This window comes from Malus sylvestris, chromosome 1 (genome assembly GCF_916048215.2).
Source record: "Malus sylvestris chromosome 1, drMalSylv7.2, whole genome shotgun sequence".
NCBI lineage: Eukaryota > Viridiplantae > Streptophyta > Magnoliopsida > Rosales > Rosaceae > Malus > Malus sylvestris.
Genome location: NC_062260.1, coordinates 26,846,873 through 26,873,961, shown reverse-complemented (window position 1 = coordinate 26,873,961; position 27,089 = coordinate 26,846,873). Strand labels below are relative to the sequence as shown.

At 36.8% G+C, this 27,089-nt stretch overlaps 2 protein-coding genes and 1 pseudogene across 2 annotated transcripts; all 3 read right to left on the bottom strand.

Moving 5' to 3' along the window:
- Positions 1-6,551: 6,551 nt before the first annotated feature.
- On the bottom strand, positions 6,552-8,238 carry LOC126632751 (sorbitol dehydrogenase-like). The gene is made up of 2 exons (XM_050303223.1): positions 7,959-8,238; positions 6,552-7,817 (listed from the first exon to the last, which is right to left on the bottom strand). Exons 1-2 carry the CDS (start codon positions 8,086-8,088, stop codon positions 6,841-6,843), a joined length of 1,107 nt encoding a protein of 368 aa, XP_050159180.1. The 5' UTR covers positions 8,089-8,238; the 3' UTR covers positions 6,552-6,840.
- A 7,302-nt stretch (positions 8,239-15,540) lies between these two features.
- Positions 15,541-17,671, bottom strand: LOC126632811 (sorbitol dehydrogenase-like). Its single transcript, XM_050303311.1, has 5 exons — positions 17,461-17,671; positions 17,267-17,334; positions 16,825-17,061; positions 16,241-16,719; positions 15,541-16,045 (listed from the first exon to the last, which is right to left on the bottom strand). Exons 1-5 carry the CDS (start codon positions 17,558-17,560, stop codon positions 15,853-15,855), a joined length of 1,077 nt encoding a protein of 358 aa, XP_050159268.1. The 5' UTR covers positions 17,561-17,671; the 3' UTR covers positions 15,541-15,852.
- Positions 17,672-21,657: 3,986 nt separating this feature from the next.
- Positions 21,658-23,979, bottom strand: LOC126594887 (pentatricopeptide repeat-containing protein At2g29760, chloroplastic-like; annotated as a pseudogene).
- Positions 23,980-27,089: the final 3,110 nt, after the last annotated feature.

Genomic DNA, 27,089 nt, shown 5'->3' with positions numbered 1-27,089 from the left:
TTAAGAAAATTAATGAAAATGACTTCAATACTTTGCATTTTAACCAAAAATCATCTAATAACTTTATTTAATGATAAGGACAAAAAGAAAAAAAACCCATAAAATAAAATCATGTGTGCCCAATGCGCGTTAAGTTTCATAAACAGTATCGTACCGTTAAATTTCACAGAGTGTAGTAAGTTTCATAAACAGTATAGTACCGTTAAATATCATAAACAGTGTAGTAAATTTCATAAACAATATAGTAAGTTTTAGAAACAGTGTAGTACCGTTAAGTTTTATAAACAGTATAGTAAGTTTCATAAACAGTATGTGTGAGATGAGCAGGTCCCGTGCGTCAGTTTTTTTTTAAATATTTTTTAATATTAGAATTATGTCTTTTTTCATTAAAATCTTAGTTTTTTTTAATTATTTTTTTATTAAAGTTTAAGGGTTTTTCATTAAAATTTAAGTCTTTGTCATTAAATAAAGGTATAACATGGTTTTTTTTTGTTAAAATAAACTTAGGCCAAACCATTTTTATGAATGTTTCATTTTTTTATTAGCAACATATCATTTAATCTACAAATTTAATTTATCTTGCATTACTCATTTAAATGTGATCTATAAAACAAAGTCTCTCTTGCATTATATTTTTTTATATGATAATACTAAAAAATATAAATATAAATTGTCACACAACTATTGATCATAATTAGGTCTCAAACTTGTAATATTTGAGAGACAAAGTTGAAACTTAACCATCTGCGTAGGGGCGCACCTAAACAAATAATCAACGGATATTAGGGACTGTTGAATGGATTCCACGACATGCAGAGTCAGATTGATGTAGCAAACATACTCTTTACCCATCTCGTGGGTCCCACGTCGAATCAATTTTTTGGTAGATAGCTTGGCAATTTTGATCATAAACTAAGATTAGGGTTGCAAGAAGCAAACATAATTGGAGAAATTCCCTAATTTGATGTTGGAAAAAAAAAAATCATTTGATATGTGGGATCCATCAAATAAATCTTTTATTTATTTTGGCCACTAAATTAATTTAGACTTTGAGAAGATGGTAGTGTTTGAATTTAAGACGAATTGGTTAAAATCAATCAACATAATTTATTATTTAAAAATATATTATTTTATATCAAAATGGATCGATTGGTGGCTTTGCCATGGCAGACCATTATTCTTGAGGCTGGGAAGACTCACAAAAACATTTTAGCCTCGTCCTAACCACCATTTAAAGATGCAAGTTAATCTTATTTATTTTAGCGAATGGTATAAATATGAAGTTTATCAAATAAAAATGTATGATCTATTTATCAATTCTTTTGGTCGGCAAACTAAATTGTCAAACGACTAAATTACTCATAAATGTTGCAATGTGAACATCCCAGGGACCAAAGAAAACTCATTAAATAATAACCTTCAGATTAACCGTCCTTTGGGGTTTCTGTTGCCAACCCTAGCTAGTTGTCCGGCGCATCAAAGATCAGTGATGAAGTTTCTTCGAAGTGGAGTATGAACGTCAGAAGGCCGTTGGACGGTCAACAATTCGAACCCTAGTTATAATAACAGTTGGATAACGATTGCCACGGCAATACACACTCAAACCCGCCTCAGCAACAACTGGTCATATGTGTTGAATGAAGGGTTTATAGTAGATGTGAGTAAAGTCACTTGAACAAGTCAATAAGCTTACTCTATCTTGCATTTTTTATTTTGTTAAAAAAGAAAACATCTGATGGCAAACTACGGTTATCCACTTATTTTAGGCTTGGAAAGGTTATGAAGAATTGCACTATGTCCGTGGTTACAATTAAACTGATCCACCAGCTTACGCTTGAGTTTGATTATGTTTACAACAAAATTAGACTATACTTTAGTCCTCCCAAAACTTTGTTCAAAATTGTCCTAAATCTTCACTTTTAGGTGGTCTATGCCGATTTACGAGTAATTCCGGTCTAAATCCCGCCATCATTCTTCTCTCGACGCGGTTTTATTTTTGTTCTAGTTGTGCCATGTCACATATTGAAAATGCCCTCCACTGATAAAATAGCTCTTTTGCACTTATATTTTGAGTCCATGTCAACCCTTTTTGCTTTAAGATATTTTATTTTGTCCAGTTGCACATTCCTAACACCATCTTATATTCTTATTGTTGCATAATTCCATCCATAGTACAATTTTTTTGTCGAACATGAACTGTAACTTAGAGTCTTAGACCTCTTCCTTTGGCATCCCAAAAAGCCTAACAAAAATTTGCTCTAAAGAGTACAATTTTTCTCCTGCGCATCACCTACATGGGCACAGAAATTGAGCATCAGCTCACTTAATCAAATCTTGGCCTTTCATTTTTTTTTTAAATGAAAACAAGTGATCGTGATCAGGTTTTAGAAGTTGATGAGCAATGTATTTGCATGTGGGTAATGCGCAGGGTAGAAAAACTGCTCAAGAGTATTAGGTAGAGCAAAGGAGTTAGCCTGTTAGGTAAGAATGCTTTAGACCATCTCTAAAGGAGATGTCAAAATTTAAACACAAATTTAAATTTGAAGGCTTATGTGGCACATCGATCTTTGTATCAATTATGTTCTCCAACCGATATGTCAAATTTAAACTATTATTTAAACTATTATTTACTTTGTATAGTTGTAATTAGTATTTTAAAACAAAAGATAACTATTAAAAAATTATAAAAAGTATTTATTAATTACTAAAAATAGATTTGAAGCTGTTGTCAAATTTGACAGCAACTTTATCTGCTGCATTTTTATGTCATGTTACATAGGAATTTGTATTTTGGTTGGAAAACACTAGTGATGTCTTTTATTACTGTTATTGTTGATGTGGACTGTCACATCCCGGCCCAGGCCCCCACAACATCCCGAGCTCGTCTCTGCCGTAGCACGATATTGTCTTCTTTGGATCCTGACCATGCCCTCACGATTTTGTTTCTGGGAACTCACACGAGAACTTCCCAGTGGGTCATCCATCATAGGATTGCTTTCGCGCGAACTCGCTTAACTAAAAAGTTCCAATGGAACCCGAAGCCAGTGAGCTCCTAAAAAGCCTCGTGCTATATGGAGATGGGCATGTACGTATAACGCACATCACCCCCTCTCCATTGGTCGATATGGGATGTTACAATATTATTACATCCCACATTACCCAGGGGAGTGGATCCTCTAAGCCTTATATGTACATGCCCACCTCCTATAACACGAGACCTTTTGGGTGTTCACTGGCTTCGGGTTCCATCGGAACTCCGATGTTAAGCAAGTTCGCGCGAGAGCAATCCCATGATGGGTGACCCACTGAGAAGTTCTTGTGTGAGTTCCCAGAAATAAAACCGTGAGGGCATGGACACATCCCGACCTGGATTGTCCACTAGAACTCCGAATCTAGTTGTGTTGGCCGACACCTGGAAGGTGGCGAAGCCATAAAGTGTAGTGATGTGGAAAATGTGAATGAATTTAAACCTAAAAGTGCCTAAATAGAAGAGTGCGCTATGAGCATGAATGAACGCCTTTCACACGTGAAGTCAGAGTATAAGTAAAGTACAATAGAGTAGATTGAGAATCGTACTATCAAAGGTAATCTCTAATACCAAGATTTGCCACGAATTCTCGTCGATAAGAAAGCTCAGCTATTAAAACCTGGATGGGGAAAAAACAAAGGTGAGTGGACCTGAAAATAAAGTTCTAATAAAAACCTTTTGAAAATGTTATAACCCATTACTGTAAAACCTGTATAGTTTCCAAAAAATCATACTACGTATAAGTATGAAATCAAATGCAACTCAACAGTAAATCCAGAAATATTCCAAATCACTACATATCAGCAGCGGTATAATAAAATCAGGTGCTCATCAATCTATGCTGACACACGAGTCGGAATTGCCTAAGGCAACCTATACGACTCATAAATCAATCTATGATAACACATGAGTCGGAGTTGCCTAAGGCAACTTGTACTACCCAATAGGCAACCTGTACGACAGTGTTGAAGTTGCCTATTATTGCAACCTGTACGACAAGGTCGAAGTTGCCTATTATTACAACCTGTACGACAGTGTTGGAGTTGCATAAAGCATAAATATAGTCATGCCATAACTCAATCATTTCAAATAACATCATAAACTCACCTGAACTTACCTGAGCGTCCCGCGTTCACCTTAGCACTTCCAAGCATTCACAACAATTATATGTAGGTAATATGCATATGGATATGCCATGATGCAATTTAAAACTTAACCATATCATAGTATTTAAAATATATGTATATATATATATATATATATATATGACATGGCATAAAATGCCTAAATCAATTTAAAAGCATTTGTCGAACTATCAATCATATATATACTATAAAAAGGAAAAGACTCACTCAACTGAAGTCCGCGCTGCAATTCCCTAGCACAAATATCGAGGCATCACGAATCATCGTCGCTTAGAACAATTATCAAATAACGTCTCAGAATTCTTATCACTAGAACATGTAATTTACATAAAATACATCCCCAAGATACACATTATGCTTCTAGAACATCATACTAAAATTTCATTACGATCAAACGGTCGGATTTCCGCTAATTGCTAGAATTAAGTGGCGGCCGACGTTTCATTTTACGAGCTTACAAATCCAGTTCGGGAAGATCCGTTTGTCGGATTCCCGATCCGTCAGTTTCTATTGTCCTCAAATATTATGTATTATAATGTATTACAGTTTGGTGACGATCCAACGGTCGGATCGTCAATTCATATAAGGATCAAGTAACGATCTGTATCATAACTATGTTCAAACAATGAAATTCCATCAATCAGACTTCACATATGGAATTGGGGTACCAAATTTAGCCTAGGAAGGTCAGGGGATACCTCGGCCCATTCACTGCCGTACACAATGGTCGGCCGCCCCTGCTCGCCGGAAAAATCAACTGTTTCTAAAAATTCTCAAATTTCATAGAAATGAAGATCTCAATGAGTAGAGAAAGTTTTATACCTGTGACCAAGTCTAATTTGGCTTGGAAAAACTCCAATTTAGCTCGCACCCACCGGAAACCTAAGGTGGGTGTTCTTCGATTCTCATTCCTCGGTGTTCCAATGCCCCTATCACTGGTTGGGTCTTGTTCTTGGGTCCAAGGGAAGTTGATTAAGGGTGGTGCAGCTCACCGGATCGGCGAATCGCCATCGAGGACCTCCGGGTTCTCTGGTGAAGTTCTACACAAAAATGGACCTAAAACCCTTCAATCTTGGGCGGAAATGGTAGAGGGGAAGTGATGGAAGAAGTTGCAGGTGTTGGATGTGAATGAATCGCCTGAAAAATGGTGGAAGACCGCCGGAAACCACTTCGGGTCAAAACCGGGTTTCTGCATGTGAAGGGCTACGGGAAGGGAAGTTGAGAGCTTCTCTCTCTCCTCTCCTCATTGGCTAACTCCCTCTTTTTCAAATTTTTTGATTGGTCCTCCCTTACTTTAATTGATTTGGTCCCTTATTTTCTTACTTAAATATGATTGGCTTCTTTCCCACAAGATGGGAGTTCAATTTATTTATAATCTAAAATGTAAATAACCAATTTCAAACGTCTATAACTATACCGTTATAATCCGGACTTGCAAACGGATTCCGCCTATGCGCTCATAGTGACGAACTCGCTTAACTTTGAAGTTTCGATGGAATTTGAAGCCAGTGAGTTCCCAAAAGACCTTGTGCTATATAAAGGTGGACATGTATATATAAGGCATATCACCCCCTCTTCGTTGGTCGATGTGGGATGTTACAATCCACCTCCCTTAGGGGCCCGACGTCCTCGTCCGCACACTCACACCGAACGGCAGAGTGGCTCTGATACCATTTTGTCACATCCCAGATCGGCTCCACTGTAGCACGATATTGTCCGCTTTAGGCCCCAGCCACGCCCTTACGGTTTTGTTTTTTGGAACTCACATGAGAACTTCCCAATGGGCCACCCATCCTAGGAATGCTCTTGCGCAAACTCGCTTAACTTCGGAGTTCTGATGGAACTCGAAACAAGTGAGCTCCCAAAAGGCCTCGTGCCATATGGAGGTGGGCCTGTACACATCACTCCCTCTCCGTTAGTCGATGTGGGATGTTACATGGACTTTTTGACATCTCCTTTGAAGATGCTCTTAAGAACAAGGGTATTTTTCTTTTCTTACTGTTCTAAAAAACTATTAAAAAATTAAGCTATAGCCACGAATATTAAGGCGTCGGCTTACCAACCGTGGCATTTTTGTTCAATACCCACAATTATTGGGGAACAACCATATGGCTTATCTCGCTTTTGTTAATAATGGGTGGCAAAATAACATTTTAATTTTAGGGGTGTGATATCCACACACACCTCATCTTCCTTCTCACGCATATTTTTAATTTTCGATCATTGGATCAGATGAATTGAAGAAGATAAACAAACATAAATGTTCAAGAAGTGTGTGAGAAGTAAAATGAGATGTATGGATAGCACACCCCTTATTTTTTTTCCACTCTTTATGGTCAGTCGGATATCACCATGGATGAAAAAATAGGACGTTGAAATGGATCTAACGCACTCTATTTCAAAGGTTGAGTTAGTAAACAGGTAAGGAGTCCTTTTGTTAAGCTTTGCAGTTGCAGGACTAATATACAAAACAAACAGAACGAGAAGCCCACGAAAAGTAATACTGTCATTACTTAAAAAACCATACAATGGAATGGAACGTGCTTATTGTGATGACGTAAATAATATCTCCCCACCCCCACCCCCATCGCGAGCCCCACCGCCACCCACCCTCACCCACCCTCTACATTCTACTAAGAATTTGATAAACAAAACTTGTCACTGTCTTTACAATTTGAACATTACTTTGATGGCATTACCCCCACGAGCACTGGTTGCAAACGCTTCTTCCACCTCCTTCTCCGTGAATCCAAAACGGTGCGTGATAAGCGGTTTCACGTCGATCTTCCCACTCCTCAAAAACTCGAGGCAAAGCGGCCATGTGTTCTTGTATCTGAAAACTCCAACAACGTCGACCTCCCTAGCAGCAGCAGGGGTGAGAGGCACTGTCATCAGGCCGTGTCCCATTCCGACAAGGCAGACTTTTCCGCCAGGACGAGTAGCATTGAGGCCGGTCGCCATGGTTTTGTTGAAACCCACACAATCGAAGGTCACATCCACTTCGGAGATCATGGCTTTTTTAATTTCGGCAACTTCATCATCTAAATCGTCCATTTTTGTTGAAACTTTGACGGTGTCATCAGCCCCGAGAGACTTTGCCATCGCTAGACGCTTGTCATCCATATCCACTATAACAATTCTTGGTGCCCCGAAAGCACGAGCGGCCAAAACTGAGACCAGACCAATAGGCCCTGCGCCGATGATCAGAACAGTTGTTTCAGGACCAACATTGGCTCGCCGACAAGCGTGAACCCCAACACTCAAGGGTTCACACATTGCCCCTTCCTCCAAGCTCACATTTTCCGGCAACTTAAAGCACAGATCTGCAGGGTGCACAATCTGATTAGCCAAGGCACCGTGAACCGGTGGGGTGGCGAAAAACTTCATGTCGGGACAGAGATTGTAGCGGCCTCCTTTGCACTGCTGGCAATGTGCGCAGCTGATGCCGGGCTCAACCGCCACTCGGTCACCGGGCACCAGATGCTTCACCTCGCTCCCAACTTTGTCTACGATCCCAGCACACTCATGTCCGATCACCATCGGCTCTTTAACCTCAAAATCCGCACATTTCATGGTCTTGAGGTAGTGAACATCACTTCCGCAAATGCCGACAGCCTTAATTCGAATTTGAACATCATTCGGTCCTAAAATAAAGAAATCCCAACAAAATAGGGGAAAAACAAGTTAGCTATACATCCAAGAAAACCAAAAAAATATAGAACTGCAAACTGAAACTGAAAACCGAACAGAACAACAACGAAATTAAAAAGGAGAGAGATTATTACCAATAGTGGGGAGCTTGAAAGGTAGGATCTTGATGGTGTTAACATCAATGAGCCAAGCAGCCATGTTTTCCTTCTCAACAGGTTTGACATCTCTAACCATGCCATTGCAGGATTGGCCTCCCTTGCCCATTTTTTACTCTTCTCTGGTTTTTTCTAGGGCCTTTATCTGTATTTAGAAGACACAAACTTCTTCTCCAAATAAAATGGACACACAAGACACAGAATACACGGAATACACGGACTTGTTTGATTTGTTGATGGAAATAGAGTGGATGCGGGATGGTATTTATATGAGTTTGGAGGAGTGTGATTCGGTCAAGTTGCCCTTATACAGCTATCCAAAACCAAACTGTATTATCCAATTACTTTACGGAAAAGGAGAAGTATCCATTACCATTTAACAATGATCCGAGAAGTTAAAAGTATTTTTGTAAATTATATTTTGATACGGAAGAAATAAGTCATCTAAAGTATAAAAAGAAAAGTCCATTTGTGATTGGTTTAATTGCAGAATTTTAATTTACAAGGAAAGGAGTATGTTACCTAGGGTGATGTTAGAGAGACTATATATATAATTTTTTAAGAAACGGTATTATCTATTCTAAGGAGAGGGGATAGGCTCAACCTCACAATAAGTTAGTAATAATGTAGTTCAAATTTGCATTTGTTAAAAATCAAACTTAAAGAGTCTGCTTTTAAAAAAGTCTACTTATAAAATATTAGCATTTGTCTACACATTTGTTTTAGAAAATTAGAAGGAGAGAACGTTGGGGGGGGGGGAGTGGGAGGTTTTTTTTTTTAATATTGGAGGTATTTTAACATTACTTGTAGGTGAGACTTCAATAAAAAACAATAAAATTTGGACCTATGAAATTACATTATTGCCTATATATATATATTTTTTGTGTGATAGAAGATTAATTTGCTTTTTCATCATTTTTTTATTGACAAAGAGAATTTAATTAATTAATAGAGATATGAAATCACGGAAAGTTCATGAAAAACTCTTTTGAAGAAATCTTATTAGCATTTTTCTTTTTCTAAACAGCATAAATATATATATATATATATATATATATTTTGGTAAAGAAACAGAATAATATTTGGGGATTGATATTTACGAGCTTGTTGGAAGCAGCCGAATCGAAGTCACAAGTACGAAAAGAGTAGGCGTGGGCCGGAATGAACGGATATTATGCATTTGCTGAATCGATTCCACGACATGCAGAGTCAGATACACGTAGCAACCGTCCCTTGTGGTCCCACATCTTAATTATTTAATTTCCGTTTGTAGTTGGGTAGGTTTAAAGGATAAATTAGGATTAAGGTTCTTTGCAACTCAAAAAGAAATACATTTGATGTAATTACCTGCGTTGGTACAAGGGGATCATATCGGATAAAATCTCATTCACATTTTGACCCAAAAGCAAATCCTTATTCAATAGTTGATTATCAAATACTTACCCTAATAATCTTTATATATGAATAGGAAACCTTCAAAAATTACGACAACTTCGGATTACTTGCCGCATAAGGAAATTAAAAGGGGCGTTTTGATTTAGACACAGTTACATAAAACGTTAAAAAAAAAACAATTTATCTTGGTTAGCAATTTAAGATTTTAAATTCAAATGAAGTTTAGACGATGATTAAGAAACAAAATTTTTAGGAGGTCAAATAGATTTACCTATGAGGTGGATGCATTGGGTGCGAAAATTTTATAATAGACCCCCGCATATCGTAGACAGTGTAAATAAACGATTGAATGTGCATCCAAGCATCTACCAGCTAAGGATTCAACAACTAAGAATCCCACCACATACTATGTTCTGGTTGATACTCGAAAATCCCTAAGTGAATGAGGAGGATGGGTACACTGCAAGTACTGTCCTAAATCGACTATTGCTTAGATTTATCTTCTTGTTCTTGGGTTTGTAAATGTCTGATTACCGGCAAAAAAAATTACATCCTAATCCTAATTATCTAATGTTAATTATTTCACATAAATTACCGACAAAAATAGAATTTAATTATATATAAAAAAAAAAGATGGACTCTCAAAGTTTGCTATGTTAAATTAGATGGTCACTCTCTCTCTCTCTGTGGTTGCCAGCCTATATGTTTTCTGGCAAGCATCATACATCAAGTGACTAGTTTCCACGTCAAAAATATGTGTGATATATTTTTCCAACCGCTGAATTTGCAACTGGTCCCCAAAGTTGTTTAACATATGCAGCATGTCAAGTCAAAAATCGCCGTAGTAGTTGTAGTAGTACGGTCAATAATTGGATACCTCCCGAATCCCGATCTCCTCCAGCGAACAGTAACAGCAATAGGACAGGGATGATGACTCCACGCCGATATACAGTCAGCTACGCGTAGGAAACAACTGTTTGTAATCATGCATTATCCAACATGCATGAAACGAACGATCCTCGTTTATGCAAGTTTTTTTTCTTTATTTCCATGGCATATGATATATGTGGGTTAGGTTTGTCCTAGGAGTGTGCTCACCATCGTCCATTGGGGTTTGATCTTATTTTAACAGAGTGGAAATATATTAAATTAGTTTTGGATGAAATTTCTACTGAAGGAGCCAGAGTGATATATATGTTTATAAGTAATGTTAAGGAGATTAAATTTGAAGATTAAAATTGTAAACTAAATAATGTATCTAATAGAAATTAGAAATGATCACGTCTATCAATAGTTAAGTAATAAATCAATCATCAACTTCTATATCTTTTAGTTTCTCAAATTTAATTTCCAAATTGAGTATCTCTAGTATTACTCTTTGTTTGGTCGAAAGTGTTTAAGAGCAAATTTGAGTCTAAATCGTAACCTGGAATAGAGCAATTTTATAATTAAGGTGGAATATACCTTAATATGGTAGATATTCATATATTAGTTTTTTTTTTCCTTTTGGAATATGCTTAATTAGGGAATTGCGGATGACTATAATTTGACTAGACCTAAGAATTTGTTGCACAACCCATTAATTCGACCCGAAAGTATCGGATTTATGGTCAACACATTAAATAATCAGGCCATTATTGGATCATTCCGTTAATCATTGACCATGAGTGGTCAACAGTCAACGTCGGTCAACGATGATCAACAATCATGGGTGGTCAACTTTGACCGCTCATGATGAATTTTTTAAAGTAATTTGACTTTTCCTACAAAATACCAAAGCACATCAAAACATTCATAAAAATTAATTTACAAGTGCGAAAAATATGAAATTTTTTTTTGTCAACATTCGTGATCACATTCTTTATGTTTTGATGATGGTTACATCATTGTTTGAATTTTAGAGTTTAGGGTTTAGGATTTTAAGATTTAGGGTATGTAGATATAATTTAGTAACAACATGGTATGTAAATACTAATTTAGTATAACGTTTTTCATTTGGTTATTTATTGAAGCAAAATATATTTTTTTTAATACGTAACTGGTCGGGTCATAATACTTGTTAATTTTAACAAGTTGAGTTTGAGTCAGGTCATATTACTAGTTCATTTTAATGGATTTAACAAGACACATTCTGTTTAAACATCAAGTATGTCACGAAAACAACACACATACGATAAACACGAAACGATCACCATATCTAAATCTAACTAGGGTTATTGGACTGAATGATTCCCGATGTTACACAAAATATTCTCAGTTAGATGCATCGAGTTTGATGCCGGCACTCTTTTCAAATGGTGGCCATAGTTGTTTTGCTTTAGCCTTATCAGTTGTTTTAGGGTTTTGGGTTCTTTGAGCTTGGTTACTGATTAAGCTTCTTTCGGTTATGTGTGATATTTAATCAGTGGTCGATGAGGTTGTTGCCTGTTGTGAGTGTGATGTTGTCCTTTTGGTTGGTGTGTATTCATCTTGTAAATAACTTTGATGTCATGTTGAAGTTTATCTTTATTTATTTTGATAAAAGAATTACTACGGGTTATTGTGATTTCGGTATCAATTAATTATTTTATATTTTATTTCAAGGCATATGTTATGTGGGTTAGGTTTGCCGAAGGAGTGCGCTCACCATCTTCCATTGGTCTTTGATCCTATATATTTTCCCTAATTAAAACAGTGTGAGATAAGTTTCTTAAGATGTAGCGAAAGTGATCTATTTGTATAGACAAAAGTACTTAAATTGGGACCGAGGAAAATAGAAAGAATGAGAGATAGATACTTGTGAATCACTCAATCAGGGGCAACAAAAATCACTCACGTTGCTAATTGTGGATTCACTCGACATAACCAAGTCTCAAACTTGATTTTAGAAGAAGAAACAACTCACTTCGATTGCACTAAGCAAATTATATTTTAATTCATTCAAGTCTCCTTTCTCAAGGGTTTAGTACATATATTTGTAAGGAATACAACACAATGAAACACTAATCCGAATTGGACTTTTGATCTACCCCAAAAATATTTAAAATGTTCTTAAATGACTACTTAATTATTTGTGTTGCTCTAAAACTCAATTAAATATATTTGATGGTTCCTATATGCATGAGACTATTACTACATCATTATGAGAAATTGAAGTCAAAAGTCTTAAGCAATAACTTGAATGGTGCAATTTATATAAGGTGGAATACGCTACTCTTGTTAGCCTTTTCATTTTAAAGAACCTTTATTGGTGATTCAAATTGCTTTCTCATTAGAGAAATTCTAAGGTTCAGTAACCAGACCACGTGTATATATGTATCACTCTATACACAAACAACACTCGCTTACTCCACCCTTCCTGATTTTTCATGCTAATTTTGGCCCATTTTTTATCTCACCCTCTCTTACAAGGATTCCAGGTGCCGTACGTATAGAAGACCCTCTCTTCTCATTGACGTTTGGTAATGTGAAAAAACATAACGACAGTTTAAGATAAGGTAAGGTTTAGGTTTAATTTCTGGATGACCAATGACTAGGGTTGTTGGGCAGACTTTTTTACACCATTGCACCAGGCTCAACTAATTTTCCTTGGTTTGTTGGCGGAAATTTGCTTTAGATATTTATGGGTTGTTTTAGGGTTTTGGGTTTCTTGGGCTTGGTTAGTGATTAAAATTAGTTGTGGTTATGCGCGCGTGTTGTTTAGTTGATGTGGTTGTCTTTCCCAATAGTTTTGTGTTGTTGAACTCTTAGTGTGTGTTTTGGTCTTGCAGACGACTTTAATGTAACGTTGGAGTTTGTTTTATGAAATTATTTATTTGATAAGAAAATGACTAGGCATATTGTAGTTTTATGATGTTAATGTATTGATGATGTAGGGCAAATATATATATGTATATATAAAAACGAAAGGAACAAAGTCACTTGCAAGTTGCAACTTACAAAACTCATACTCTCTGATCACAGTGGAAGACAAAAACAGTGGAAGCAGCTGACTTGGAGCAGAGAAATTACATTTTCCTAAGGCTATGAAAATATAGTGAGGGCAAGACTGATTCAAATTAAGAGAGAGTAGGATTCTCTCATCTTCTTCCCACTCTTCCTCTCACCGTTTTTTTTTTTTGTCTTTCTTTCTCTCTCTAAAAAATCAATACAAGATGATGACGTGGTTTAATTATAACTGTTTAAATAGGAAAGGAGGGAAGGAAAGAGAGATTAGGAAGGAAGAGAATCTTCCTCCTTCATAAGAGACTTTATATATCTCTCTCTTGCTGGATATCCCATGGGTCATTGGAACTGTCATCTCCTACCCTTCCCTCTGGCTGCTTTTGGATTGTTGAGAGATCAATATATATTATGCCGGGAATCGCCTTACAGGTTAGCTGCCCCTTCATTGAACCGGCATATGGAGTAGATAAATCTTGAGTTTGCACAAACCATTGAAGAGAAGCATCATGAACTCGTAAAGAGCTAGTATCGAGGTTCTCTTCAACACCCGGAGATTTTGAAGCATTATCTAAGTAACATGCACCATGCACGAACACAAGTATCGGTGGCTAAATGCTTTATTCACCTCATCTTGTGTAAATGACTACTGATGCTGTTTTCCTATCGTGTTCGGTCACACACATATATGACATGGTGTGTACGTGTCACTCTGCGTTGGGTAGTAGCCATTAATTACGCAGGGTTGAGGGTTACATTGCACATGATCTCTTGAATTACTGAGATTACTTGGGATAGCTGGGATGACTGATAAAATGCTTGGAGTCCCTTGCAATGACCAGCTCAAACAAAATATACATGTGAATGGATGTGTTTGAATTAAGAAACGGAGTTGTGATGATGAAATTTTCTTCAATTTTTCCCAAAGTGGCGTTGCTTCAAAGTACACAGCTAATCCATGTCATTTGGAAGTTTACAGATGAAATGGTTCTGTTTTGCAGCTTGATGAATATCAAGTGTCATCTGAACAAGAAATGCATTGATGATATCTATACAGTTCTACCAATGCAAGAGACCAAGTATATTTTTACTAACCGAAAAATTAAAAAAACACTTACAATGCTTGAAAAGACATGTGACCACATTTGCTAAAAATATTTACCTCAGGCTTGGGAAAGACTTAGATGTCATGTCCACACCATGTTTTGAAGATGAAGGATGGTGAGTAGTCATTATATGATCTACTACAATTAGGGAAAGTCCCGCATTATAATATTTACATGGTTTGTCACTTTTCTTGCTTGGAAGTTGGAAGTTATTTTGAGCATGTCTGCAACGAGAGAGCATTCTCGCCGGATTCTCTTTGTAAGGATCCTAGAGATCCTCCAATCACATACATTCATCGTACATTATGCGTCAGTTTTTGTCAGGTACTGTTTATATTCAAATTTAAATAAAAAAATTTACAATCATTTCTGACTGGATGATATACGATGAACGGATGTGATTAGATGATCCTCAGGATTCTCACAAAGAAGATCCGGCAAGAATCCTCCTGCATCTACAACATATCCTAGCTGGGAGATATTATTTAAGGGTCCCTTTCAATTTTTTTTCTTTCTACATCATTTATTACCTTTTCTTTACCTAACTTGTGCATGGGTCACGTTATTGGTACCTCTCATAATCCTCCTCGATCGCGTTGTAAGTATCTCTCATAATCCTCCTCACGATGCATCTATGTATGAAGCCACTTGACCAAAAAATAAAACACGAAGTACCATCTAACTTTTAGTCTAGTGATACTTTTATTCGTAATATTAGAAGAGGTCTAGAACTTGAACTCGTCCTTTTTTGTTGATAAAAATACTACAATTTTAAATGGACAAGTTCATTTATATTTATCAATTAAAATCACTGCGGCCAAGTCTCTTTGAATGCTAATATAGATTGCATTTTGGTTAACCTAACTCGCGCATAAGTCACATTTGGTTACCCCATAATCCTCCATTCACGAATGAGGTTTATCATCAACTAAAATGCGAGGCACCGACAAACTCTTAGCTTGATGGTTCTCTTCTTCCTAATGCTGAAAGAAGTCCAAAGTTTTGAATTCCTCATTTTCCTTGACGAGTTAAATGATATTTATATGTTAACAACAATGTGGCCAAGAGTATGTGGCTATTTTTGTAGAACATCTAGGATTCAAAGAAATGGGAGAAGCCCTACACCACAACCATGAGCCTTGTGTTAAATAAAACCATTTGTGTCAAAAAATAATAATAATATGCCTCGTAGTTAAGAACCTTTAGGCATCATCTTACATATATAGTTCATAGGTATTGAAAGACTCATGTAAAAAGTAAGATCACAAAAAATTAAAACATTAAAAAAAAAACTCTAGCGGAGCTGAGGTTTATTGAAGGTATATGGTCTCTGTACATCAACAAGTTTTGCATCTCCATTTCTCATCAGAGATTGATGAACTTCCGATATTCCGAGCCATCACAACTTGTCCTCTCAAGGGTCCGAAATTCACCAACTCGTGACTCATCTTTCACAAAATAAACATGACCTTAATGGCATTTCCCCCACGGGCACTGGTTTCAAATGCTTCTTCCACCTCCTTTTGGTTAAACCCGAAGCGGTGCGTAATGAGCGGCTTCACGTCGATCTTCCCACTTCTCAAAAACTCGAGGCAAAGAGGCCATGTGTTCTTGTACCGGAAAATTCCAACAACATCAACCTCCCTGTGTTCAAAAGACAAAACTCTAATATCAGATAAGGCGAGAAAACCCTAATTATCTAATAAGCTTATACTTGCAGTTACACTTTTGATCCACAATGCCTAAAAACTTAAGTTATTGATGTAGGACAAGAGAGGGGTCGATTCGATTTTATCGAGAAAGCTAGAAAAAAGGACAGGAAATGGAATCGCTTTGTACCTGGCAGCAGCCGGAGTAAGTGGGACTGTCATCGTGCCGTGTCCCATTCCGACAAGGCAAACTTTGCCGCCGGGACGGGTGGCACCAAGAGCTGTTGACATGGTTTTGTTAAAACCGACACAATCGAAGCTCACATCCACGTTGGATTTCATGGCTGTCTTAATCTGGGCAATTTCATCATCCAAATCCTCCATTTTTGTCGAAACTTTGACAGTGTCATTAGCACCGAGAGACTGCGCCATGGCTAGACGCTGGTCATCCATATCCACAATGACAATTCTGGGTGACCCAAATGCACGGGCAGCCAGCACCGAAACCAGACCGATGGGGCCGGCTCCGATGATCAGGACAGTTGATTCCGGTCCCACATTGGCTCTCCGGCAAGCATGAACCCCAACACTCAAGGGCTCACACATTGCCCCTTCCTCCAAACTCACATTCTCCGGGAGCTTAAAGCACAGATCCGCAGGATGCACAATCTGTTAAACGAAATGGTTATTACACAAGCCTAATTAATGCATGTGATAATACAATATCAATCTGGCGCAAAGCCTATAAAATTTTATTATTGTGTACATTTTTACCTGATTTGCCAAGGAACCATGAACCGGAGGGGTGGCAAAAAACTTCATGTCCGGGCAAAGATTGTACCTTCCACCTTTGCACTGCTGGCACCGTGTGCAGCTGATTCCAGGTTCTACTGCCACACGATCGCCCAGAGCGAGATGCATCACCTCGGCCCCGATTTCCTCAACGATCCCAGCACACTCATGGCCAATTACCATTGGCTCTTTAACTTCAAAATCTGCACACTTCATGGTCTGCAAAAAAAAAAAAAAAAACCAAAAAAAAACACAGTGATTAGGTACTGATCTGTTGGATATAACAGAGAAAATTATCAACGTTCCTACTTTGGTTTCATTGTTATTTCAGGAATGAACAATGCCATCTAAAACGAACAAAAATAAAATTTTAAAAATCCATAGATATTAAAAACAGGGGAAAGGACATGGAAGGGAGATGAACCTTGAGGTAGTGAACATCACTTCCACAAATGCCGACAGCCTTGATCCGAACTCGAACATCATGGACCCCTAAATTAAGAAATCCCAAGAAAATGGTGCGAGATGTAAGTCATTATGATCATAAATATCTCGACTGAAGACAAAAAACCGAAAGAACACTATGACGAAACTAAAATATTTAGGGAAGGCGCATACCAACACTGGGAAGCTTGAAAGGTTGGATCTTGATGTTGTTAACACCAAGAAGCCAAGCACCCATGTTTTCTGGCTCAGCAGCTTTGCCTCCCTTACCCATTTTTTGCTTGCTTTTTTATGTGATTGAAATATACAGAGTAAATTGCACCCAAAATAAAAGAAGGCAGGCACGGAGAGGTTTCTTTTTTGTGTGGGAACAGAGCGGTTCTTGGTGTAATATTTATACTAGGGTTGAAAGCAAGCAAGCTTATGGAATTATAAAATAAGATTTCGTGTCAAGTTGCAATATAGAAATTATAGAGCACCCAATAAATACATTTACGGTATATTCTAATTATGCATATATTTATACCCACTATCGAGAATAATCCAAAACCAAAGTATTATCTACTTTGGATTTATACGTAGGTGATTCGTCCTCATCGAATGCACAAATTTGCCATAAATAAAAGCATACAATCACACTTTTTGGATATATTCGTCTATTTCTTGGGGAATTTTCATCCGTATTGGGATTTTGGACCTAAGTTTCTCCCGGACATGAATTTTCAACCCTTATGTGGATAATGCTAACGACATAATAGCACGATATAAACTTGAGATATCGCTACATTTGCCATTTTGAAAGTTGTCTCAAAATAAGGTGTAAATTGAAGAGAAATTCTAGCAACTTTTGTATTTGAATCTTTTCATTTTTCAAGTAACAAGTGTATTTTTTTTTTACACAAAAACAAGACCTTTAATGTATTTGAGATTTTATTTTTTTATTTTTCATCATTAATTCTTTGTCAAAGACACATACGCATTAACATTTTGTTTTTCCATAAGAAAATGATAGGTACAGTGAAATGATCCAATTACAAAGGTTAGTGCAAAAGTTGCTAGCACTCCCGTAAAACTAGAACCCCATGGATATTATAGTTTTGCAAAATGGGATCTCCATTGTTAGACTGGTACATCACAGTTTGCATATACTCCTCATTTATGGGCAACGAATTTGGGATCATAGTTTCCTTTCCTATGCCTCACATACAAGAAATTTCGAGTATTACAGTCACGTGATGTTATTCATACACAATACAAATATAACTATTGCTACACCAAATTATGTTACAGTTACACAGAAAAATTTCCCACAAATACCACTAAGTAGTAACTAATTGGCTTATTTTTAGCTATGTCCCCTGAAATTCCTTTTTAATCTGACTTTACCCCATGTAACTTAAAAGTGACCACTTTACTCCTTGAAACTCAAAATTCATTCCACTTTGACTTGTCGACTCTCTCTTCTCCCTAAAACTTCTAGGTTGCCTCCTAAAACATACATGAGATCCAACACCCAATAAGTTATGTCACATGTGCAATAAATTTGATTATAAACCTCCATTACGCGTCATCATTAAACAATCAGAGAATATTCAGTTTAAAAGAAATTGAAGAGATGAAGAAAATAAAATAAAATTTGATTAGTCTAGCTCATCCAAGTCATACCCACATAAGAAACTAACAGATCTAAGGCATTGTGGAGCGAATTTTGAGTTTCCTAGAGACGACTGCAAGTTTCAAGAGGCAAACTAAGATCAAAATCAAATTTCAGAAGGTAAAGTGAAGCGAATTTTGAGATTCAGATAATAAAATTGTGACTTTTGAGTTACATATAACAAAATAAGATTGAATCGTGTGCTAGATGGTGTAGCTAAAAATAAGCATAACTAATTTTTCCAGAGTACACAAAAACGAGGATAAAATTGTGCCTTTTTGGAAGTAACTGAATTAAGGCAAGCACAATATGCATGCATGATTTTCCTCAACGGATATTCAGAACTCTGGTGAGTGTATTCCACGAAATGCAGAGTCAGATTCACGTAAGTTCTCGTCTGTATCATCCTTGCATGTTGTCCCCACATAGAACTTAATTTGATTAGTAATTTAATAGCTTTGAAAGATGATTTGGATGATGCAACCAAAACAAGAAACATATTTGAAGTAATTACCTCAAATATGGGATGATTTGATATGTGAGATCATTTAGGATAATTGCAATATAGTCCTCTTATTAATTTTTGGAACAAAAAGGGAGAATTTTATTGATTAAATATAATGGTTATCCAAAAACTATCCAATGAGAAAAAACATGCTGATTCACCAATTTAACTCCAAAGTTACTCTATAATGTCTTTCTTAAAGATTGTATGTTTTCTTAACGTTATACCGTTATCGCTTCTTCTAAGAAAAAAGGATACAAATCAAATACCTCATTTTTCTTTGACCCAAATTTGAATATTTCACCTAATTAGGCCTAATTATCCTAATAATCCTGATTTTTCTTTAACTAGTGATGCTATCACCAAATTATCCAATATCAACTCTTTAATTACAAACAAGAAAATTAACTTTTTCATTATATCCAATAGATCGATCGATGTTTTCTCTCTGCTGCCAGGTTTATAGGGGGGAGTTGCTTAGGTAAAGTTGAAACCCTAGCCAGCTAGAATGTCTGAAATGAGAGCGATTCAGTAGTGTCACAAACTCAACACGAGAGCTACTTAGTACTACGGTCTTATGGTATTCCGCTTCACTTGTAAGTGAGAGGTCTTAAGTTTGATTATCGACAAAGACTAATTTAAACCACATTATTGCTAACTCATTGTGAGGCTAAGCCCATCATCTCTCCTTTAATGTAGATAATTTCGTTTGTTCAACAAACTCAACACAAGATTCAACAAACTCAACACGAGAATGGCCTCTCAGGTGCTGACACATTTCTGTTTTCTATAATTCCTTCTCTTTTAAAATGTCATCATAGCATCCTGGAAATCATTTATTTTAGATTTTTCATGTAACATCCCAAAAAAATAATACGCTTCGTGATTTGAGTATCCTACATGGAGTTGTATGTCATCTATATGGCGTTGCATGTCTTTCTACATGGCAATGTATGCATGATTTAAGATACAACTAGTTTTACATTCTCGTTTCATATACAAATCATTCTTCACCCATAAGTCCTTCTATTGCCAGCCTAGGTTTTGCGGCACACCTCGCACTGACTAACATCCACGTGAATAATATATGGGATGATATTCTGAAACAGTTGAATCCCACCCACACGATGGTCCCCGAAGATTGGGAGATTTAAATCTGCAAAACTGTCATAGTACGGTCAATAATTGGATTCCACAAATAACAATAATAAGGGGTAATGTATGCCACGCCAGTGTCTAGTCAGATACGAGTCGGCACCAACTGTTTCTCATGATGCCAAACCCTAAATAATAATATTTCAAATGCCCTACTTTGAGTGGAAGCAAGGATGCATGCTTATGAGATAATGCTCGTTTTGTTGCCTTTTCTTAATGATGTAACCTTAATTATTAGTCAAATGTGTTTAAGGATTCCTACTATATGGTTTAATAATTAGTTGGTAGACGTAGTGCAGCGGCGTGACATATATAGTTGGTTTATTTTTTAACACCTTATGCGAGGTCTATTCATTGTTGTATTGTATATATCTTGCAGAATATATGTTATCTTGATATACGTTGTTCGGCTCAATTTCTGATAGCTTATTGTTCTTGTCGGTTTATAATAGTTGTCTAAGATAGGTATACGGCAATTTATGATACGATAGGAACTACGCTAAGTTTCTGAATTATTAATAAATTATGGTTCTTGTAGCTTTGTGATATGAAATGGACATTGACTTATTAAAAGAAAAGAACAAAAGGCATAAGGGTGAAGAATGATTCACATGCAATTTCATCAGGTTCTAAAACACGTTAGTCAAGCGGCAAGCAAAGATTTAACGCCTAGGCATCTAGGTGGGACGTAGACGGTTTTTTTTAATTTTAATTAATATATTATATAACATGAAAATTAATATTTTATTATACTTAAAAAGTACATAATTGTATTGTGATATATAAATTGCAATATAAAATGACATATAGATTATGAGGTATTGGAACATACTGAAAACATAGGAACACACATATAGATTAGTTGGTTTATTTATTGAAAAAATAAAATACAAAATGAAAGTTATCTGTCTATCTAGGTGAGTCTCAACCTATATGAGTGCTTAGGCAGGTCTAGGTGTCATTTCTTAATTTTCAGAAGCCTAGAGATTAATCGAGACGACGACCAGCCCCCTAGCACCTAGGTGGCCCTAGGAGGGAATGATAAAGGCTTGTCATCTAACATAGCAAGCTTTTAAATTGACAAATTAATCTCTCTTTATAATATTTACAACCGTATGGAACAATATGAGAATAATATGAGCGCATACGACAAGCCGTATGCATTGAAAACCTCTAGATTGGTTGTAATTAAGGCTAACTTATATGTCAACATTTTTTTCATCACCGCACAATATTACTAATCTACGTGTTATAATATGAATGTATAGACGTAAGCAAACACCCACTAATGAATACCACAGGTGAAGGGTGTTCGCATATGACTATGCATCTATTATAATGTCCTCCACACGACATATGCTGTCAGTCATACTGTCGTTTCCGCATAGCTGCTACTATTCTGTGGAGCCGAGATCTCATGAAGGTGTAAATAGTACACAATGGTTTCTTGCCTCTCTTCTGTTCCAAGACCAACCGTGTCAATCCGATGCTGAGCACATAATTGATAATGCTAATAATCATATGCATTCAGGTGATCAGTCCCGACTCTTGAGGGTTGTTCGAAAATATGCCATCTATTTTGATGGAACTACGACCAAATGGCTTCTGCACTTTTCTCTCACCCATCAATTCTATCATTTTCATAGCATCATCCCATCTATCTGAACCTGAGTAAGTACTCGATGAGAGAATGTAATTCCGCTGTTGGAAGGATCCAGTTCTACAAGCTTGGCTGTGACAATCTCAGCTAGGGCCGCATTCCCGTGAATCTTGCATGCACTCAGCAATATCCTCCATACTACAACACCTGGTCCAACAGGCATAGTTTGTACAAACTCAGATGCTTTGTCTAGTTTGCCAGAGCGGCTCAAAAGATCCACAACACATCCATAGTGTTTCAATTCTGGCATCAGTCCATGAATCTTCTCCATGCTTTCAAACTATTCCAATCCTTTCTCTACCAATCCCACATGAGCGCAAGCTAAAAAAATCCCAACAAACGTTCCATGAGTTGGTTGAACACCTTCTCTCAACATCCGCGAGAAACATTCGAGTGCAGAATCTGCAAAACCGTTGACAGCAAGGCCTGAAATTACCGAAGTCCATGAGACAGAGTCCTTCTTTTCCATCCATTGGAACACTTCCATTGCCTTCTCAACCACCCCACATTTGCAATACATATCTATCAAAGCGTTTCCGACATAAACATCTACTTTCACACCATGCGTTTTTATGTAGTGGTGGACAGTCTCTCCCACATCAAGTGAACCAACATGGGCACAAGCAGAAAGCACACTAGCCACGGCTATTTCATCCGGTCTCACATTAGCTGCCATCATTTCTTGAAAAAGACTCACCGCCTCAGAATGTTGGTTAGCTTGAGAGTAACAAGTGATCATGGAAGTCCAAGACACCACATTCCTCTTCGGCATCTCATTGAAAAGCTTTCTTGCATCAACAAAGTTTCCCACTTTCGCATATCCTGTGATCATGGCATTCCAAGAAACTATATTTCTTTCACCCATCCGATCAAATACTTCCCGAGCCAAATTCGCCAAATCACGCCTTCCCAAGTAAACATCAATCCTAACATATTTTCTTCAATATACTTAACCACAGAATCAGCAAATTTCCGTTCACCCAAGTAATTACATGCCAAAATAACTTTCACCATCGTCACCGCATCAGCCCTCACATTCGCTGCCTGCATTGCCTCAAATAGACCCAAAACCTCATTAAACCGATTGCACTGACTATATCCACATATCAAAGAATTCCAAGAGACTAAATCTCTCTCCCACATTCCATCAAACAGTTTCTGCGCAAAACCCAAACCACCACAATACGCACACATGTGAATTAATGCATTGGATACAAAAAGATACGTTTCGAGCCCAAGTTTGAACGCATGGCCATGGACCCTTTTCCCATTTCCAATATCAGAAGCTCGAGCACAAAGCCTTGAAAATGAATATAAAAGTCACAGGATTCCCGGCCAATCCTTGAAGGTACATATTATGATACATGTGAATTGCTTCACCTGGTTTCTCACTCTGTGACAATCCATCCACGGATCATATAATTCCAAACCAAGAATGTGGGCCGCTCAATTTGATCGAATACTAAATGGGCTTTGTTTAAATACGGCGGAGATGTAAGATGATGGGTCATTATGGAGGTGGGTTCTGATAAGGTGTGCGTGAAGCTCTTTGGTTGAGCTCAAGGTGCTTGGTCCGGTGGCCACTCGCTCTGATTTTTGAACCGCCGTAGAGGTGGTGAAGTGGCGCGTAATGGGTGCTGCGAGTTTCATGAGTATCGGCGTTGGTTTTGGTTAAAATTGAATCGGATTAGAGGCAAAAGTCGAAGTTGTTCATCGACCTTGCCGCCAGTGGTGTTTCCATCTTGTTTGAGCTTGGGCTTAATATATTGACCGATTAACAATTAATTAACATATTTGGGTCCAAACTTGGCCCAGCAAGATCCCCTACTATAAACCATGGGCTAGTGCTTGTTTACATGCCATGGACCTCTCTGCTGCCACCAACTTGATAGGCTGAAATATCCAAGTTATGAAACACAAAGTCGATATGCCCTTTACATCATTGTAATGTAAAAATTGTACGTACATGTTATCAATACATTAACAATAAGATATTGCTTCAATAAAAAAAATGTAACAGAAAGTATCATAATACATGTCTACTGATAAGAGTACCATGTTGGTGCCCCTTTCTATGCGACTTAGACTAGATATAGCGTCATATACACAATACCACTCCACTTTGTTGAATGAAGAAATAAATGGACCACCATGGGGTGATTAGTGGTTGACAAATTTCAGGCTCGTATTTCATATGGCACATTATGGGTTCGATTTCTTATGTTTGTGAACACACGATGGTGGCCACAGAGAGACTGAAATGCCTCAGTGTCTTCCCGATTTCGGAATGATGAACTACCATTATGAACTTTATCAAACTGGAAAATGAATTATTTGTTAAAGAAACTTATACATTATGATCTCCTCAAAATTATAAACATGGTGCATAACACAAAATTTCTTACTTCCATCTTTTATCATCTTCCATAAACCACATTATATATAATGCAACAAAATTTTTAGAAGAATGTTAAGAAGACTCTCAAAGTGAGATTTATCATAAACTTTCTACTACCTCACAGTTTAACGTCAATTTATATGTCAACGTTACAAAACATTATGTCAAATACATAAGGTGACAAAAAATCTCACTTTTAAAAGAATGTTCTCATCATTTCTCAAGTTTTTAAGGCCGCTGGTTTATTCATGACACTGCGGCTTGTGCTTTGACAAATATAATCTAGCAGTCACCCATTTAGGTAGCCGCAATTATACACCCATTGGAAATTTGTGTCATACTGTCGTGGAAGATAGAAATGATTAATACCAAGATGTCACTTCACAATATTGTTTTAGTGCTAAAATGTGGTTGAAATATGTTTGGAGGATAATTGACATCAAGACTATGGCCACCAATTGATATAAAGGAAAACTAATAAAAATGACTTGAAAACTTTGAGTTCTAACGATAAGGACAAAAAAAAAAGATAAAATGAATAATATCAAGATTAACTTTTTAGTGTAAAAATGTGATTTTGATAAAAATGTGTTTATATTGCGTCCCATCACTTACTTGATTGCAATTGGATAACCATGTCATGTCTAAGATATTATTTACTAAATAATTGTGAATGGTGACACCAGATTTAGGGAAGAGAAATGCTAAAAGGATTCTCTTAAAGTAAGGCTCTCTATGGAATTTTCAGCACCTCATGTTTTTAGCACAATGTTTTATAATGTTGGCACAAGAATTAACGTTAAACTGTGAAGTGGCAAAGAGTTCATAGAGAGACACATTGTGCCAAAAACATTTCTCTTGAGGGAATGGCACCAAATCCAAATAAGGGTACGTATCGCCCTAAAAGAAATGCTAAGAAGACTCTCAAAGTAGGAGTCGCCATAAACTATCCGCCATCTCATGTTTTTGGTACATTTTTATAATGTTGGCACATGAATTGTGTCAAAAATATAAGGTGGCGGAGAATTCATGAAGAACCTCACTTTGAGAAAACCTCTTTAGCATTTCTCATCGTCCTAAATCGACTACGATGACAATTAATTTGATCAAGTTTGCCTTTTATGTTTTGTTGAAGTTTGAGAACATCATAACTGTTATTCAAAACATCTTATTTAATATTTATATCAATATAATATTATAATGAAATTGTTATCGTCGTGCTAAAAGACTTTAATTGTGTGTTCCAAATGTACTAATCAGTTTTGGCTAATGATATATACTGTCTGAATGATCTTTTGATTTTTATGTGTACAATAGAAATTAACATATCCTTATGTTTATGGATAAAACAAAACTAATATTTGGTGGTTATATAATTCAGCTTGTTTATTGAGATCGAGGTGGAAATTTCTAGTCTGACTTGCCCCTATATAGGACTTTTAACGGGATTTGTTTTCACCTAATTCATTTAGTTCGGGATTCGAACCGTTGAAATTTGATCAACGGTTATAGTTATTATCACTTTTAAAATGATCCTCTATTTGTAGCCGTTTAATCAAATTCAAACGATCCGAATCTTGAACTAGGTGAATTAGGTGGAAAAGAATCCGGAGAGGATCCCTTTCCCTTTTGACGTACCAATTTCTAGAGAATCGTCCAATGGGTTGGTTGATTGCCAAGTTGGACGGCCGCCATGAATATACAAAGTTATATATCCATGTCGTGTGGGAGGATAAGCTACCCTGGTTTCTATACATGAGACTTCCGCCTTACTTACGTTCCCTCAAAAGTAAGCTATGTCCAAATGCAACTTGTTGATACTTGATACTCTGTAATTTTACTAAACAAATCACACGTGAACTCACTTCTAATTTAATAGCAATAATGTTTTCATTTGTCATTGTAAGGTTATAGGTTCGAGTCATAAAAATAGTCTCTTTGCAAAGTAAAAATAAGGCTTTCGTACAATAGACGTTTCCCTTCCCTGTTGATTTAGAGTTGCTATTTAAGTAACTGAAAGCTTGGAATGGTCCTGGATATATACTGCCCATTTTTTAGCTCGTTTTCCTCTTCATTGTTTGGATTTCATACCTAAATTGAGAATGTACCGTTGATGTAATTGTTTATTGATTCAATGAAAATATCCAATGGTTTTCTCACTCTAGTTTTACTTATGCACGCAAAAAATGAGCTGGGAAATCATTTTTTTTCTTTAAGAAATCGTCCTGCGATAAAGTAGTATCATTTAGCTGCTTTTGTATTGAACTGCTATGTGCTGAAGTTGGTAGGACTAAGGGGACATGGATCCTCTCCGGATTCATGTATCCTAATTCACCAAATTCATGTATCTGGACTATTAAAATTTGATCTAATGGCTAAAGTTATTATAACTTCTAAAATGAATCCTTGTTTGTAGTCGTTAGATCAAATT

Bases quoted from the DNA above. Each gene is read 5' to 3' on its own strand.
- LOC126632751 (XM_050303223.1), bottom strand. From the start codon at position 8,088: ATGGGCAAGGGAGGCCAATCCTGCAATGGCATGGTTAGAGATGTCAAA. The intron at 7,818-7,958 runs GTAATAATCTCT...TCTTTATTTTAG, and splicing joins TTTCAAGCTCCCCACTATTG to GACCGAATGATGTTCAAATT.
- LOC126632811 (XM_050303311.1), bottom strand. From the start codon at position 17,560: ATGGGTAAGGGAGGCAAAGCTGCTGAGCCAGAAAACATGGGTGCTTGG. The intron at 17,335-17,460 runs GTATGCGCCTTC...TTCTTAATTTAG, and splicing joins TTTCAAGCTTCCCAGTGTTG to GGGTCCATGATGTTCGAGTT. The intron at 16,720-16,824 runs GTAAAAATGTAC...TTCGTTTAACAG, and splicing joins ATGGTTCCTTGGCAAATCAG to ATTGTGCATCCTGCGGATCT.